The following is a 15,633-nucleotide window of genomic DNA, read 5'->3' as shown; positions in this document are numbered from 1 at the left end:
AAAAGATATACGTGAGAATGCACAAACACATCTAGATTTGCATGGTGACATGATACCTCTTCTATTTTCCTACTTCCTTCCTTTCCTACTTATTAAAAGGCATGTATCAAATCTATGTGCATAGTTCATTCCTTGCTTTTAACTCAGTATCTCATACAAGAGGTGCCCCGCGTTTCATTTTCCATCTTCGAATAGCGTCGCGCCCGGGGTGTCGCTCGAGCGCCAAGGCCGGCACTTACTTGCGACCTCCAGCGAGGCGTTGTGGCTCACGGCCTCCCCCAGGTAGTTCCTCGCCACGCACACATAGACGCCCTCGTCCGGCCGGCTCTTGCGCCCGTGCACGATGCGCAGGAAGAAGAGGGAGCCGCTGGGCAGCAGCATGCGGTGCGAGCGCGGGTCATCCTTGTCGGTCTCCACGCGCTCGCCGCCCTTGTACCACTCGATGGTGGGCGTGGGGCGCCCCTCTGCCTTGCAGTTCAGCGTCGCGGGTTCCCCTTTGGAAACTATTAAATCGGAAGGGTGCTCGACAATTCGAGGCGGGAAGTCTTCCTGCCGAAGGCGGGAGCCTGCAACATATAAAAGTGCAGGGTTTTGTATTAGAACAGGGCTGTCATAAACTCGTGTAACGTAACAACTTACGCTGCCCTGTAGCCCGGGATTTAATAAGAATGGCTCTTAGTATCTTTGTTAAGGCGGGAAACAATCTCCGAACATCTTTATGCACTTCACTGGGTACAAGATTCTCCCCAGTGAATAAATTTGAAAGCATTTTTTCAAAAGTCAACATATATTAAGATTATCATGGCTAAGATGCCATGTTCCTAAATGACATCAATTCTTATAATTCCTGTGTTCCCACATATGAACAACGGAATACCTATACACATGGATGCATTCTACACACGCAGACACAGCATTATGGAAAAAACTCTACAGTTATTAGGCCGTATTTGTCAAAGCTACTACTTCTCGGATGTGCAACACCAAGTCACAGCCAACTCCATCTGACCTTTTGGAGAGTCCATGAACTCACACAGTGCTTGTCGAGTCAGTCCAACCTCTCTAGTGCTAAAAAAGTTACTCTATTATCCCTGTATTCTCAGTTCCCTTTAGTGACTTTGTTAAGCAGTACTGAAGAGGCAGAAATAAATGGATTGCCAGAGGGCTTCTTACAGCTTGTGTCAGAGAAAACTAGAGTAACTTGTTGCGTTATAATTGTTTCACTCTCTCCTTCTATCCTTTTATCTAATCTGGATAAAAACTAACCTGAGAGGAAAGTATCAGGGATAAAGGAAAATTTACAGGCCCTCAAGTTGCTTGTCTAGAAAAGCATTCATATTCAAATTGAATCTAATTCTAGCTGATGGCAAGGAAGACCTCTAATGATGGCCTGGATAGCTATATGCCACAGAGCATACAGCAGCAAAGCGGATGCCCCAAAAATCTAAATTACATATAAGCAGCTACGGAGGCTTTTGAGTTTTTAAATCATTGACTCCATTTCCATTTACTATTTTCCTTATTTTTCTCTTTCTTGACATACAATTTTACCATGGAGAAAATTAGTCTCTTGGGTCAATAATTCCTGATTATTAAAAATTTAAATGCCACATTTTTTTTTATTGGTATTAATAATATGGGTTTTGAACAGCTGTGTAGCAGTACGAAGAAATTTGAGATCTATTCACTGAAGGTTAGAAGACTGTAAATTGGTCAAGAGAAAGGGAAGGAGGCAAGGAGAGGATGGTCCCAGGGAGAGTTCTGTTTTCAATATATACACCGAAAACATTGTGAAATGTAGAACTTGCATGTAAAGTGTATTCCACATTTCCTTCACCTCAAGATAATCAGTGCAAATTAAATTTCACACTAATCAGCTAGCATTAACTGCACAATCCCAAATCTCCAGCAGTATGGCTTGACTACAATAAAATATGCTGTTATTCTTTAGGTGGCCCAGTAAGATTTATACAAATGTTAATACTTATTAAGTATGCAACAACTCAACCAGCAAAGCAGCCACTCCTCAGTCCTCTGAGAAAAAGACAATATAAGCAGTACTGTATTTGGGACTGTATTTCTCACCTATAGGAAACATTTTGTCAGTTGTCTATCTACTTTGATGATTTCTGTTCAGATACCTAAAATCTTGCAAGGCTCTAAGTGGCAATTTAAGTAAACAAGTACCTTTCACATTCCCTTTTACCCACAGCAACTGCCTGAGAGATGAAAATCAGAGCAAGAGCAAGCAGACCAGGAGCTAGGAACCCCCCTGAACTTTTGCATCATCCCACTGCCGCTCCACGTGAGCCTCTGAGGGGGGAATTGAGCTGCCCCTGTGGGACTAGGCAGTTGTGCCATCCCACCTTGCTGCACACATCATTAAGGAAGAATGCAAATATGATTTGTAGGGAAAATGCTTAAGAACTGTGTCAAAAGTCCAAGTCTGTCTCTAAATTAAGTGTGCTTTATGCATATGTTCTCATGGATTATGCTATGCAAAATAAGTGAAAAAGTGAAATGCAATGTAAATGAAAGCAAATTAAATATTATTTTCAGATTACTTTTGTATGCTCATCCTCCCTCCTGGCAAATCTGTAAGCTTGCTTGAAACTGGAGGCTCAAAATTCTTGAGGGGGGAAAAGCCCATGTACAAGGTCAAGTTCTCAGGATACTTCAGGAATGCTCCTATTCTTTTAAGATTTCTTTGGCGGGCAACATTACAGGAATTAAAATGACAGAACTGTCCATTAACAGATTTTTATCCTAGCATTTTATGAAGCAACCTTTCTCTAGAAAATTTCATTAAATTGCTTGAAGCAGAAGGGGACAAAAGTTGCTGAATTGGTTGACTGGCACCCAGCAAGCATTAACAGCAAATTCAGTGACAACTGCTGGAGGGGATATAATGGCCTTAACAACCAAGTTATAATCTTTCTCCATATCTACATGTTATTTTTTTTTAATCTTTCTTTCCTTTTAGCCCAGTTATTTAAGCTCCATTTATGTTTTATTGAGAAGCAGCAGCTTCAATTACCAACATAAATCTTATACTGGGCACCAATCCTATAATTTTCTTGTCAAAAATCCATCCCACAGGGGATATTTGGTAAAAAATAGAAGCAGAGCACCTATTATACACTGGATCTGCCATTCAATATACAATTGAGCTGCATTTTTCCCTCTGCCAAGACGACAGCACTGTGTTATAGGAACTAACCAACTTGTGTTCCCTGCTCTTACTAGAATTCAAGTCTTTCATAAGAAATCGACAGGATGCCACCAATTAAAGTGTGCCACATTCATTATTTCATGCTGCTACTTAAAAGAACAACTATATAAAATGATGTTTGCTGTTTCTTTGATGGTGCCATAGCTATTTTTTCAGGAATTCTAACGCTAAAAGGAATAAAGTGAAGGTTTGACGAAAGCTCCTAACATTAGATGAATGCTATATTTCTAAAGAAAAGAATTGCCTGATTTTCTCCTTAAAGCTTCTTCTTGGTATAATAAACAAATATAAAGCACTAAAAAATAGAACAGCAGGGAATATATGCTTAAATTGGAGAACTGCTGTTATCAGGGCTACAAATACCACACTAGTCTCCTCTAATCCTCTAACAACAATAACAACAAAACACAAGGTAGCTGGAGACAGAAATCAGGGCCATATTTTGGTAAAGTGTTGAAATTTCAGCTGAGATGGATAAGAAAAACCTGGTTTCCTAAGGTCCATATAATGAAAACAATGATTTACCCTAAATCCAATAAAAGTGCTGCAGGACTCGCCAAGCCACCAGCCACGTGGCAAAACGAGAGAACACTGTTGGCTCTTTTCATTTCCATTTCACATAGGCAGCCTTCAATATATTTAATGCCGATTTTGAGAGAAGATCTCAGTCCTTTTTTTCCTATTGGAACTCTATGTTGTGACACAAGCTCTGAATAACTGAATCTTCAAATGCTGAGATCAGACACACGTGTGAGTAGACAGCACCCAACCATGAGCAATAAATGCCTCATTTTTCCTGTGCTTGAGCTGCTCTTTAATTCAAACCTCCGCACATGCTCCCTGCTTCTGCATCCTTAGACACTGCTAACAGGCTGCAATCATCCACCTCTTCCTTTCTTACCACTCTCTTTGATGTGGGGGGAGTTGTTCCCATCAGAATCAACTAACTCACCTCATCTGGTTTCCTCTCGGAAGGTTTGCTCACCATTCCCTTGTCTCCAAGCCTAGATTTAGCTCATCCTTTTGGAACACAGAAGTCCTGAGCTTTGAAGGCAGAAAGATTTAAAAATGTATTTTAAAAGCAGCATCATGTTATGGTAGAGCAGTAACTACAGGGAAATGAAAGCGGATGGAAAAGCACCCCACAGTTTGCCCTTATTTGCACTGCACACTCCTGGTGCCAGACGTGCCATTCCATGCAAGGGCCTAGTTTGCTTGTCCCCAGGGGAAAATCTAGCCTCAGTCTAAGGATGGTACTTCAGAAACACCTTTTTATCTGTGATTTTTTTCTGAAAGTGCGCTTTTTTTTTTTTTTTATCTGTTCAAAGTCATACAGGTAACTTTACCTATCAGCTTATTTGTGCTTATAGACAGTAAATAACTGTCAATGAAAAATCAACAGGAAAACTGTGATTCACAGATTTTGTCTTATTCACTTTCTTTCTCTCAAATTCCCTTTGCCTTTCCAATTTCCTAAATGCTTTCAACTCTTCACATGATAAAGTAACAACCCTTGTTCAGCCTAAATGGAACATTTGATTTCCTGGGCTTTGTAGCCTGCAAAAATACTACATTTTTAAAAGCAGCTATTGCAAAATTTCCTTGCCAGTCTTTCATCCATAAACAAAGACATAAAATAGTTACTTAACCAGATAATGTTGAGGCTATGCTTCCTGTTTTTTTCCAAAATGGTCAAATCTCTAAGAATTTTGGAACTGGCATAAGGCACAACAGCCAAAACTGCATGACACTGATATTTCTGAAATATTTTCCTTTGAGAATAGCTTATGTGGCTGTATCACTTCAGAGTGGTAATGTAGGGTTTTTTTGCAGTGACAGTTTTATTCACTACATCTATTGATATATAACATTTGAGTTCTGAAAAAATACTCTAGAAAAAGAAACACAAACTGTCCCTTTAACCTAAACCCTGCCATACATTTGCACACTCACAACTGCAATCACTTCCATAAATCAAAGGATGCCACCTTGCCGAACAGTAGCCAGGCAGCTGAGATGCCGTCTTCCTGCAAGTGGTATCTGGATATTGCAGGGAAAGGGAGTAACTGGAATGCAGCAGTGCTATCAGTTGTTTCACGTCCACCTAGGCCTGCACAAATTTATTGAAATGCACTGTAAGATGTGTTCAGTAGTCTCAAATATTGAGCTGGGAATAGGTCCAATTCCTCCCAACGCCCTAAAACACGACAAGCCTCCCATAGCTGGATGAGCAGAACCTGCCGTTCCTCTATGTGCTCCCAAGCATCATCTCCATTTCTTTTTGTATGTTTAGAAGACCTCCAGAGAAGGAGACTCCACAGCCTTCCTGGGCAGCCTGTGCCAAGGCTCTGTCACCCTCACAGGGAAGAAGTTCCTCCTCACATGGAGATGGAACTGACTGGGTTTCAGCTTCTACCCATTGCCCCTTGTCCTGTCACTGGCCACCACTGAGACGACTTTGGCCCCTTCCTCCCTATATTTATCCATTTTGATAGCTCCTCTTTCTTATCAGAGAGGAACTGATAAATAAATACTCGTTTTCATTATTTCTCATTATTACAAACAAGTAAGTTGCAGTTTAAATACACGGTGGGCCTATAAAATATAAAAAGAAAATCTGTGGGTCATGGCTTTTGGACTTGGATGTAAGCATCCACAAAATATTTTTTCCAGTTAGAAAAATAACCCTGAAGTATTCAAAGTTGCTAAGACACCACGAATTATAATTACATTTCTGTCCTGGATTCTACACTATCAGAAGATGTCAGAAGACAATAATTTACTGTATAATTAAGGTTGAAAAAATCTACAGAATAACCACAAACAGCCTGGAGTTTTAAGCTCTGTCCATCCCTTTCCCCAAAGCAAAAGATTAAATAGAAGCAGTTCTGAAAATGCCTCAAATTAAAGCTAATCCTGTGCCTGTCAAAAGATAAAAAAGAAAAGATAAAAACAAATATTTGTAGCAACAGAAATTCAGTTTACATAATATCATAGTAATAAGTTAGCCAAACAGGAGCTAAAGAAGTACAGCAATAAGGTATGTAAATAGGGGAGAGAAAAATAAAATCAATTAACACATTCTGTCAGTTTGCCTGACTTTTTCTGTCCCATATAGAATGAGCACATCCCACATCCTATTTCTCTGATTTCAGATGTCTTGCCTCCATACTATGCCAAGACTTCAGAAGCCTCAAACCCATCTCTGCTTGTAAGGGCTGTCTTCCCACTCATTTCCAGCTCCAGATTGATTCCAATATTGATCCCCCGCCCGTTCGAATGTCTATGAGCTGCTGAGGGAAGAGAAAAAGGATCTCACATCCTCGAGACTCTAAGGAAGCCAAAGACAGAGCAGTTCTTGCAAGGGCCAAGGGCTTCCTCTCGGCAGCTCCACAAGGCAATAATCCTTCACTCCGAGGTAACACAGAATTTCAAAGCTTCTCCCTATGCTAGTTTTGATGCATTCTACACAACTAGTATTGCCCTTTATTCTTCTCTTCAAAACAAATCTAGAAAGAAATCTAGGGAGTCAAAATATCTATGAGAACTCCTTTAAGTCAACTAATAATTTTTTTTATCAGTGTGGGTGAATGGAATATCAGAATTGCTCTGATGAACCCAAATTTTAGGTATTCACAGGAAGATTAAGGCAGCTAAGAAATAAGGTTGAATTACATACGGTGCTTGTAATTTATAAAAAGTTAATAATACATTAAAAAGCATCACTATTAACTAGGTTTTGTTGTTGTTTTACTTCTGTCATCAATATTTTAATGTGTTAAAATTTCAGATTCAAACTAATTAATTTAATTCCTTTTCAACCAATTTGACAATTTGCACAACATAAAGTTTGGCAATTGCAAAAAGGCCGGGCATTTTCCCTTACAAGCTGTCCTTGCAATAACACATCTCTGCCATCTTTTAGCAGCCCATGTGAGAATGGTTAAGTCAATTCAAAAGGAAAACTGTTTTCAGTAAGTTATTTAAAAGGACATAAAATTCATATAAAACTATACCAATTCATTAAAAAATCTTTTTTTTATATAAGCACAAGTAGAATACTCATTTCCACACAAAATTAAACAAGCATATATTTAAAATGGTCTGTTCATATCCTCTTTCCGAAACGTATTCTTATTCAAATAAGAAGCTAAGTAAATTAATTTGAAGCATTAAAGATAACATGCTCTTAGTTGAAAGCAATAAATTTATCCTCCCTAGAGGAAGGGGAAAAGTACCTCTGATCCCACAGGTTTGGAAATGAACCATCTGTTGAACTCGCCTCAATACTGCTATTCAAATCAGAATAAACTGCTAGACAATGAAATTGAGTGAGATGATCCTATTTATACTAATACAGAGTTTTCTGAAAACTTCTGGAATGCTTTATATTTCCCAATAAATTAGAGCCCCTCACTTACTTGCTTTCACAGTCTAATTTGGAGTGCTTACATGTGAAAAAGCCACAAGTTATTTGGCATAGCAATGTACATGATATATATTTTATCACTACATGATGACTGAAGATCTCAATCTTCCTACCGCTATTTTTCACCATTACAAAGCTGTGTCAAAACAGCAACCATGAACTTTCACCACCAGTGAAATTCCATCCATCATTGCCATCATAATCATCTCTTTGTAATTGACGATCTTTTCCCATTGACTTGAAGGTGTCTAATTTTCTCATTTATCAGCAAACCAGAAAATCCAGTTTGGTTTATTTTTTTTTTAGACTTCTTTGCTTCCAAAATTTATACTGAAAGGCAGAAATCTTATCTATTATTTTTACAAACAATTGTTTCTACTTCTTGGAGTTTTTTTGCATAATGCAGAGCTTCACAGTGCTAGCACTGCATGCTACTACAGATGATCAATATTACATGAAGAAAGTTACATCCTAAGGCTTAAACATACGGCAGCATGGGCACAAAAGTCTCTGGAAGTTTTCTACTCTGAAGGCAGAGGAACCAGAGCTACCAATAGTATCTCTTTTCCCTATTTCAGAGCACAGTTGCTCAAAACCTAATGCAAAATCAGCACTGATTTCAACCATCGTCTCTGCCCATGCTACACCCTCCCCAACCACATTTCACTTTCGGCTGTAGCAAAAACACAAGTGACTTGGAAATAACCACACTGAATACTTGAGCATCATTCCATGGGCACCTCAAAGCTGCCTAAAAGCAGGGCCTGGAAATGCCCTTAATCAGGCTGGTGCGTTGACTCTTGTGCAACCCTTAAAGTCACTTTGGTCACATACACCTGGGCATGCAGAGTTGCCACGTGTCAAGCTCTGAAGCACCGTATGAACAACACTCTTTGGAAGAGCCTAAGTAACCAAGTGGCTTGGGAAATCGTCCAGCTCCGTATACTCCCTCTTGGCCTTGCACACTGCAAAATTTCTCAGGTAACCAAAGGCTACAGTAAGATCTTGGTAGAAGAAACAGAAGAAAAGGAGGTTCACTGTAAATAAGAACTGTCTCAAAGTGATCACGACCCTTTTATCTTGGGACTGGAGATGATATCAACAAAACCCATGGACCAGCAGGTCACTGGAAGGTCTCCGTGATCCCTTCGGTGGGAAGAGAGACGTCCTCCAGTTGCCACCTTGAATCAGGATGAAGAAGAGCAGTGAAAGGTGCCCCCAGGCAGCCATTTGCTACCCTGCCAGGGAAACCTAGGGGTGTAGCTGGGCAGGGACAAGAAGCCTTTCCGTTTTCCTTCACAGTCTCCAGAAGCCGCTCACCTGAGGGCACTCAGTGCCAGGGCAGACCCAGCTTCCGCAATGGCATCATCAGGCTTTGACCCAACGGCATCCTGAGCTCTTTCCAAATGCCCCATATCACTGCTGAACTCCCCCCTCTATTTTCCATCAGGGCTGCCCACCTTCCTTATCAAAGCAGACTCTACTGTTTGCTCACAGGCAGGTATATCTAAAATGCCATCAGAAAGGTGACTTTTAGTTAACTGCATCTTACTTTATTAACAGCTCTTCTTGTACTATAAAGGAAAAACGCACAAAGGAACCAGCTCCAAATCAAAGTCTCAAGGCACTCTCTGTACAGTCTTCAAGCATGCAAATGATATTTAACATCTGTCTACACAAAATTAAGAGGAGAAGAAAGCAAATGAAAAGCGCAGTAACGAGTGAAGTTCCTACTTACAAAAAGAGACAGTAAAAAGAAATGTTTACAGACTGCTTTCCTGAATGCTCATCGTGTATTTTTCAGAAAATCTGTAGCTAATAGCCTGAGTGTTCAGCAGGCTGAAGTCTATTTAAACATTTAAAACAAAGCTTTTGAGATGTCCCATACGAAAGGTACATTCAGGGAAGATATTTAAATAGCACTGGTTTTGGGTGAGTTATTAACTTGTACAAGAAAAAGTACTGAACCACAATTTTAAGGATAATTGTCTGGAGTCATTTATACTTTTCAGAAAACAAAATATTTGAAATGGCCTTTTAAAGGATTAGTAACAAATCCCTGGAGGAATGCAGCTCACCTCAGTCAATTTTCAACCTTAAAAGCAAATTCTGACATATCCAGAACATTAATGAAGGCAATGTTTATAGCTTGACACAGCACGCTGAATGTGAGAATTTTACAGATAAACCAAATGCCATCAACTCTGCCTATTGAACCTTATAATGGAATGGAAAAAAAAAAAGACAAAAAGATGTTGGTCAGTATGGTAGTTGAGGAAGAGTCTGAAGGGGTATAAACATTATTAACAGTATGAGTTAAGAAGTTAGGGAAATACAACTATGTGACCAAAAACTCAGGAATGTGATTTTATGCCGGATATTTTTGTTGTTGTTCAAGTGCTATTCCTTTAATAGTATTTCCTTTCTTCCTCCTGTTCAGCTGCCAGCTTGTGAGCTACTTTTATAAGGGTGAAGGGATTAGAGCACTGCTGAGATCAAGATCAGGTGTCCGAAAGGGCAAAGGAAGGAGACAGGAGAGGTCTGAGAAAGACGCATGGTCACCTCATCGCGAGGCTCTAGGACCAAAGGAGCAGCCACCGATGTGAGCGGCAGATGGGCAGAGAACTGGAGCTCAGAGGGGCTCCACAGAGCTGCACAACAAGGGCACACAAAGCTTCACCTTAAAAGACAAAATTACATGAATAACAAAGCTATTTAATGTGAGAAGATGATAACACATAATGCAACAACAGTATGGGCAGGCCTGAGGTTTATACGGTTTATATATATAAGTGTGAATTAGGAAGAAGCCTCAAAGTGATTAAGGAGAAGAGCTGCTTGGAAGGAAAGAGAAGACAGAAAATATAAGGTGGGGGGAAGGAATCATTATGCTATTTCTCAGAGTATTTGACAGATGGGTTCAAATGTTAAAGAAAATAGGTTTAGCCAGGAATTAAAAAACTGTAGAGGAGCTTCTGCAATGCCCCAAACTGCCTGTCTATTGTCTCTCTTTTTGCAACTTTATCAATTCATCTCATAAAAGGGGTTTCTCCTCCTCACAAGCCTTGTTTCACAACGTGATGGTAGACAAGTATAGAGAGGCAAGGGGAAGAAGAACAGTGACCACCTATAAAAATGGGCAGCCCGATGTAGGGAACGTGCCTCTAAACTAAGCATGCTCCTTTGGCAGGGAAAAGCCGGTTTGCTCTCGAGTCTATAAGACTCTAAAATATTACCAGAGATCTCATTCCAAAAAAATAAACTGCTTTTTACAAGGACATAGACATGCTTAGGGGAAAAGAAAGTGAATAAAAAAGAAAAGAGGCCACCTCTATTCATGTCATGAATTCAGATGTCATCTCAGGCACAAATACCCCATCATCTCCTACTCGGGATTATGGCAGTATTTCCTGTCAGGTCCCAGCGCTACCTGCTCGCTGTGTTTGCATTTTCCCTCCAGTTTCTTACGAAGTGGCCACAAACTGGCCACTTACAAAGAAAGTGGCCAGTTTCTTACAAAGTTTTAATTCCCGCCTCCCTCCCCCATTCCTGCCAGGAATGGGGCTCCTCATGGCAGAAGCAGTCCGATCCCTCCAGAAAGATGAAAGGAGAGTGGAATCTTTACTGCCAACACCTAACATTAATCTCACTGGAAACTTAGGCTTTTGAAGCAGCTACATCCATCTCTGCTGGAGCAAGGGTAGGCTATCAGCTATGGCTTCACAGGCAGATACAATCTACTGTAAGCTCTGTTTGCCTTCCTCCTTGCGAAGGACTATCCAGGGTTTTAAGCAGACTTTTGTTTTTTCCTGCAAGAGGCTTTCCAAGGCTAAACTACTTCCCTGCACCAGGAGCATAAGCAGGGCGCATTTTCTGCTCTCTAAAAGGCAATCAATACACCGGCTTCTCCCACTTTAGGTAAACAGCCATTTGAAACAAAACCTCTCCGGCTCAAGTAAGCCCCGCTGAATAGGCTGAAAGCCTTCGGAGGGACTAATTAGGTAGAAGCACTAGGCCTTGAGGCTCCCAGCTGCTCACGGGGCCCTGCGCAAACGCTGCAAATTAAATGCATGGTTAGGGGCTTTAAATTGATTAGCGGAGATCGGCTGGCCCTTCGCTACAGGTAGACCTCTAATCTCATTCTTTCCACTTATCTAATATAGCATTATATGGCTAATTAGTGAGCTTTATGGCACACAGCAATTTGAGGGCATTTTCTAAATGACAACTCATCTGCCCTTATTTTAAAGTCTTCTTTTAAATGAATAGGAAATTCTCCTTCATTGTTGTGATTAAAAGCAAAAATCAAGTAGTGCTAAAAAATCTATTAAAAAGGAGGGGATCTTAAGTTGAGAGACTGCAGTGCAAACTGTGAGCCCTCTCTACTTCCAGCCTATATGCTCTACTTAAGAATTCTGCTCTAGTTCTTCTATAATTTGTGGTTTCTGTAAGTATTTTTAAGCTGACTTATCTGCATTTGGAACCCCATATTGTCATAGCTACAGGACCTTATATAGAGAAATGGATTATAAATAGTCAAGTTTCATAGGGCAGATTCAGCACTATCTGATTCTTCCTTAGGAAAGTGGCACCCGGCTCATTTTCAAGATTGCTGGGGAAGAATCACCGGGGAAAGCCTGAGAAGTCTCAGCTCTTAACATAGCACATCATCATCACCGGAAAACGCTACCATCAAAAAGCAAATGGGTTCATTCATCGACTTTAAAAATGATAATATAATGATAAGTAAATGAAAAAGAGAGTGCTATGTAAGATTTAGAAGCAGAAGACAAGAAAATGGTCTCTTAAATATTTCACCCAAGATCTCAGGATCTTCATAGAAAGTTCAAAGCTCTCAGCAAAGAGACAGGGACCGTATATTTTTCGCTCAGCCTTAGTCGTAGCGTGGTAGAAGCCACTGAAGGTCTTCTGTGCATTTACTCTTAAGGGAAACCACAGAGGAAAGATAAATTAATTCAGAAGAGAATGCTAAAAAATGCTATGTTGAGTTGAAAATGGCCTAGAAAAAGTTGCTTGGTGGAACTGCCTAAACCAAGCCAAAGCCAAAGCCAAATCCCTCATTTCTTCATGCCTTAATTAATTTATTTTTACCAGAGTAGTACCTATTTCCACCTGGAACGAGCAGTCCACAGACCTATGCTCACCAAGGCAGGTGTTTCAAAATGTTTCTGCCCTTTCTTTCAAAACCCTGTAAGAACATTTTTTTTTTTTTTGATAAAGTCTGATGAAGGGATTGAGGCACCCTACTTGCAGCAACAATTAAAGACATTGAAAAAGACAGGAGAGCTGTCTTTGCTCTCAAGTTTGCTCTCTGCTCCATGGGCTGCTCAACAGTTCTTCTTGAAGCAATTAAAAACCTACTGTCCCAATCTGAGAAAAAAAGTTATTGCAATATTGCTTATGAAACCAAATCTATTAGGTCTAAGATTATTACTATTACTGTGCTAATGGATTGAGTCCCTTACTGGGTAAGGAAGAGTCTTCCCATGCACAGGATTCTTCCTGAATTCAGTGCTAAACCCCATGCGAGAAGAGCACACTGTCAAATAAATAAATAAATCCTACAATTGAGAAAGAGATGAAGGAGATTTCAGAATGGCAACTTTAGACATAAATCCCCTTTCGATACCTAAGTGTGCCTGGGATCTTCCCTTTAACCTGCGTGCTTACTTCAACTTTTAAAGACAAGCAGATATTTATCCACCTTTTCATAGGACGTGCTAGCAGACTTAGCTATGCACACATGGGGAGCACCATTTCAATAGTGGTATAAATAACGGTGAACAGAATCCCCTCTTTCATGAAGACCTTGACAGTAGTATTTTAAAATGCTAAAACCAACCAATACACTCAAAACACTTTTTTTTTCTATCTCAAACAGAGGTTTTGAGGCAATAAAAAGATCCTGAGAAGCACTTTAAAAATTAACAAGACATCTCAAGTCCTAGCAGTAGCATTTAAACTGACAACACAGATTAGCAGAGCAATAAACATGATTTGTTTGTTTTAATATTGCCATTTACTTATCAGTAAAAGAAAAAAAAAATCAAACAACAAAGCTTTAATCTCTGCAATTAAACAACTGTTCTTACAAGCTAGTATTGCAAGTGCACAATTGCTTCATTAGGTAGCATTATGTCCTGTACAAAAATATATATGCAGGCTTTCCTCAAATAACGTGATACAATATTGCTTCTAAAAACAGAAGTGGAACGTTCAGCTTTGCTATATCTGGCTAAAAAGAAAGCCTGACGAAGTAGCAACGATGCTGTAAGAGTCTATTCAAAACAAAGAGTCTATTCTGTGCAAAAGGATTGAAGAGCCAAAGCTGAAGACTTCTTTTATTCACTTGCTTTTATACATACCTGTAAGCATGGAAATAAAACTGCTGCTTCTTTGCTATTGGAAGATCTTCGTCTAAGTGCCCTGCTTGTCCTTAGCTGCCCACGCAACACTACGGACAAGCTAGGAAAGCCTGAGGGTTGGACATGCAGTTTCTGCAGGAGCCCTGTGCTAGCAGGTTATGAAAGGCCAGCGGGGTTAGAGCCTGGTTAGTCAAGCTCTGAGGTTACCGACATCAGTAAAGACCAACTTTGGTGCAAGAGTTTAACTACCAGGAACTTCCACTTTGAAGAGGTTCCTGCTTGGAGATGGATATCCGTCTATCCATCTAGCTTAGGATAAAATGTTGTAAGTGACTCGGAGCAGGGGGGGCCTAAATTATCCAGGTACTTTGAAAAACCTACCGGATAAAAGAAAAAAAAAAAAAGAAAAAAAGATCCACAGCTTGTAACAAAAAAAGGATACATTTAAATTGTCACTCTGTATACTTCATATACACTGCGGAAAGAGTTTCATGTGTTACCCTGCCTCTTCCACAGGTCTCAGAATGCAGGTAATGTTAAAAATGCAACAGACCAGCAAGGCTGTTCTTACCAATTTCTCTTTTCACTGCCCAGGCCTTTGTAATCACATTAAAATATATTTTTCTGAAAATAAAATTAAAGGAGCTCACAGAGCAATTCTTAAACTGTCAATTTATTGATTTGAGTTGACAAAAGGGTCTAAGGATCACTAAGTGCCAGTGAATTTCAACGGGTTTTGAGTGCCTAGTTCTTTAGAGCTGATTTGAAATTTGGCAAATAGTGTTGAGGAGAAGTCTGTGCACGGTTTTAATTTATCTGCTTTTCTTTACTTTAATCCCTGACTGCTAAGCTCTACTCCTATATGTGCTCACACATGATGGTGGAAATGTGTTTGCCCAGCAAGCATTTAGCAACCCTTGCACAAGTGTCATGAAAACTAGAAGCAATAAAGTTAAGCAGAAAGCTGTTCATCAGCTGTACATCAACACTGTATACATGTTTAATTAAACACTGCCTTTCCACTGTGGAAGAAGAAGAGGAGACACTGTAGTTTCACACGTCATGTGCATTTTCATCCTGATACCAACTTCCCAATAGCCTCACAGTATCAATCTTTACACAAGACTTGCCAAAAGAAGCCAAAATATGAAGTATATAATTTTGTATTTCCCTTTTATTAAATGGAGATCTGTTTTTCCTTGACCTTGATCAAATACCAGCCTGCAACTCTTTGAAAGTACACTTCTTTCTCATAAAAAAGAACATCCAAACACACACTACAAGCATATAATGGCAAGTTCTTTAGCCTCATTAGATCATATTCCCTAACTACATTATTTTCTTCCACAAAAAGCCACGAAAGCATGATGGGCTAACACAGATTGCATTATCTCCCTCACATCCCCAGAATATAACTCTGAAACAAACCAGAAATGTAACCTCTATTTTCAAATAAAACAACAGAACCTCAAAATATCCTTCATCCTCATTTAAGTATATATCCTTACTCATTAATTGCAAAATTCATACTCATAAAAATTTGGGATCAACCACAGTAGTGATCACGCCTATCACTGAAGAAAAAC

At 39.7% G+C, this 15,633-nt stretch overlaps 1 protein-coding gene across 1 annotated transcript in view; it reads right to left on the bottom strand.

Moving 5' to 3' along the window:
• Positions 1 to 15,633, bottom strand: part of LOC112957877 (roundabout homolog 1-like) — a 43,724-nt gene that overhangs the window by 4,117 nt on the left and 23,974 nt on the right. Inside the window, exon 2 of the mRNA XM_026051637.1 lies at positions 240 to 566. Within this exon, the coding sequence (XP_025907422.1) occupies positions 240 to 566 (327 nt within the window). The remainder of the gene's footprint in view (positions 1 to 239; positions 567 to 15,633) is intronic.

Source organism: Nothoprocta perdicaria, unplaced genomic scaffold (assembly GCF_003342845.1).
Source record: "Nothoprocta perdicaria isolate Ctin4 unplaced genomic scaffold, notPer1 scaffold_78, whole genome shotgun sequence".
Lineage (NCBI taxonomy): Eukaryota > Metazoa > Chordata > Aves > Tinamiformes > Tinamidae > Nothoprocta > Nothoprocta perdicaria.
Note: the sequence above shows the minus strand (reverse complement) of the source record. Positions and strands in the feature narration are given on the sequence as shown.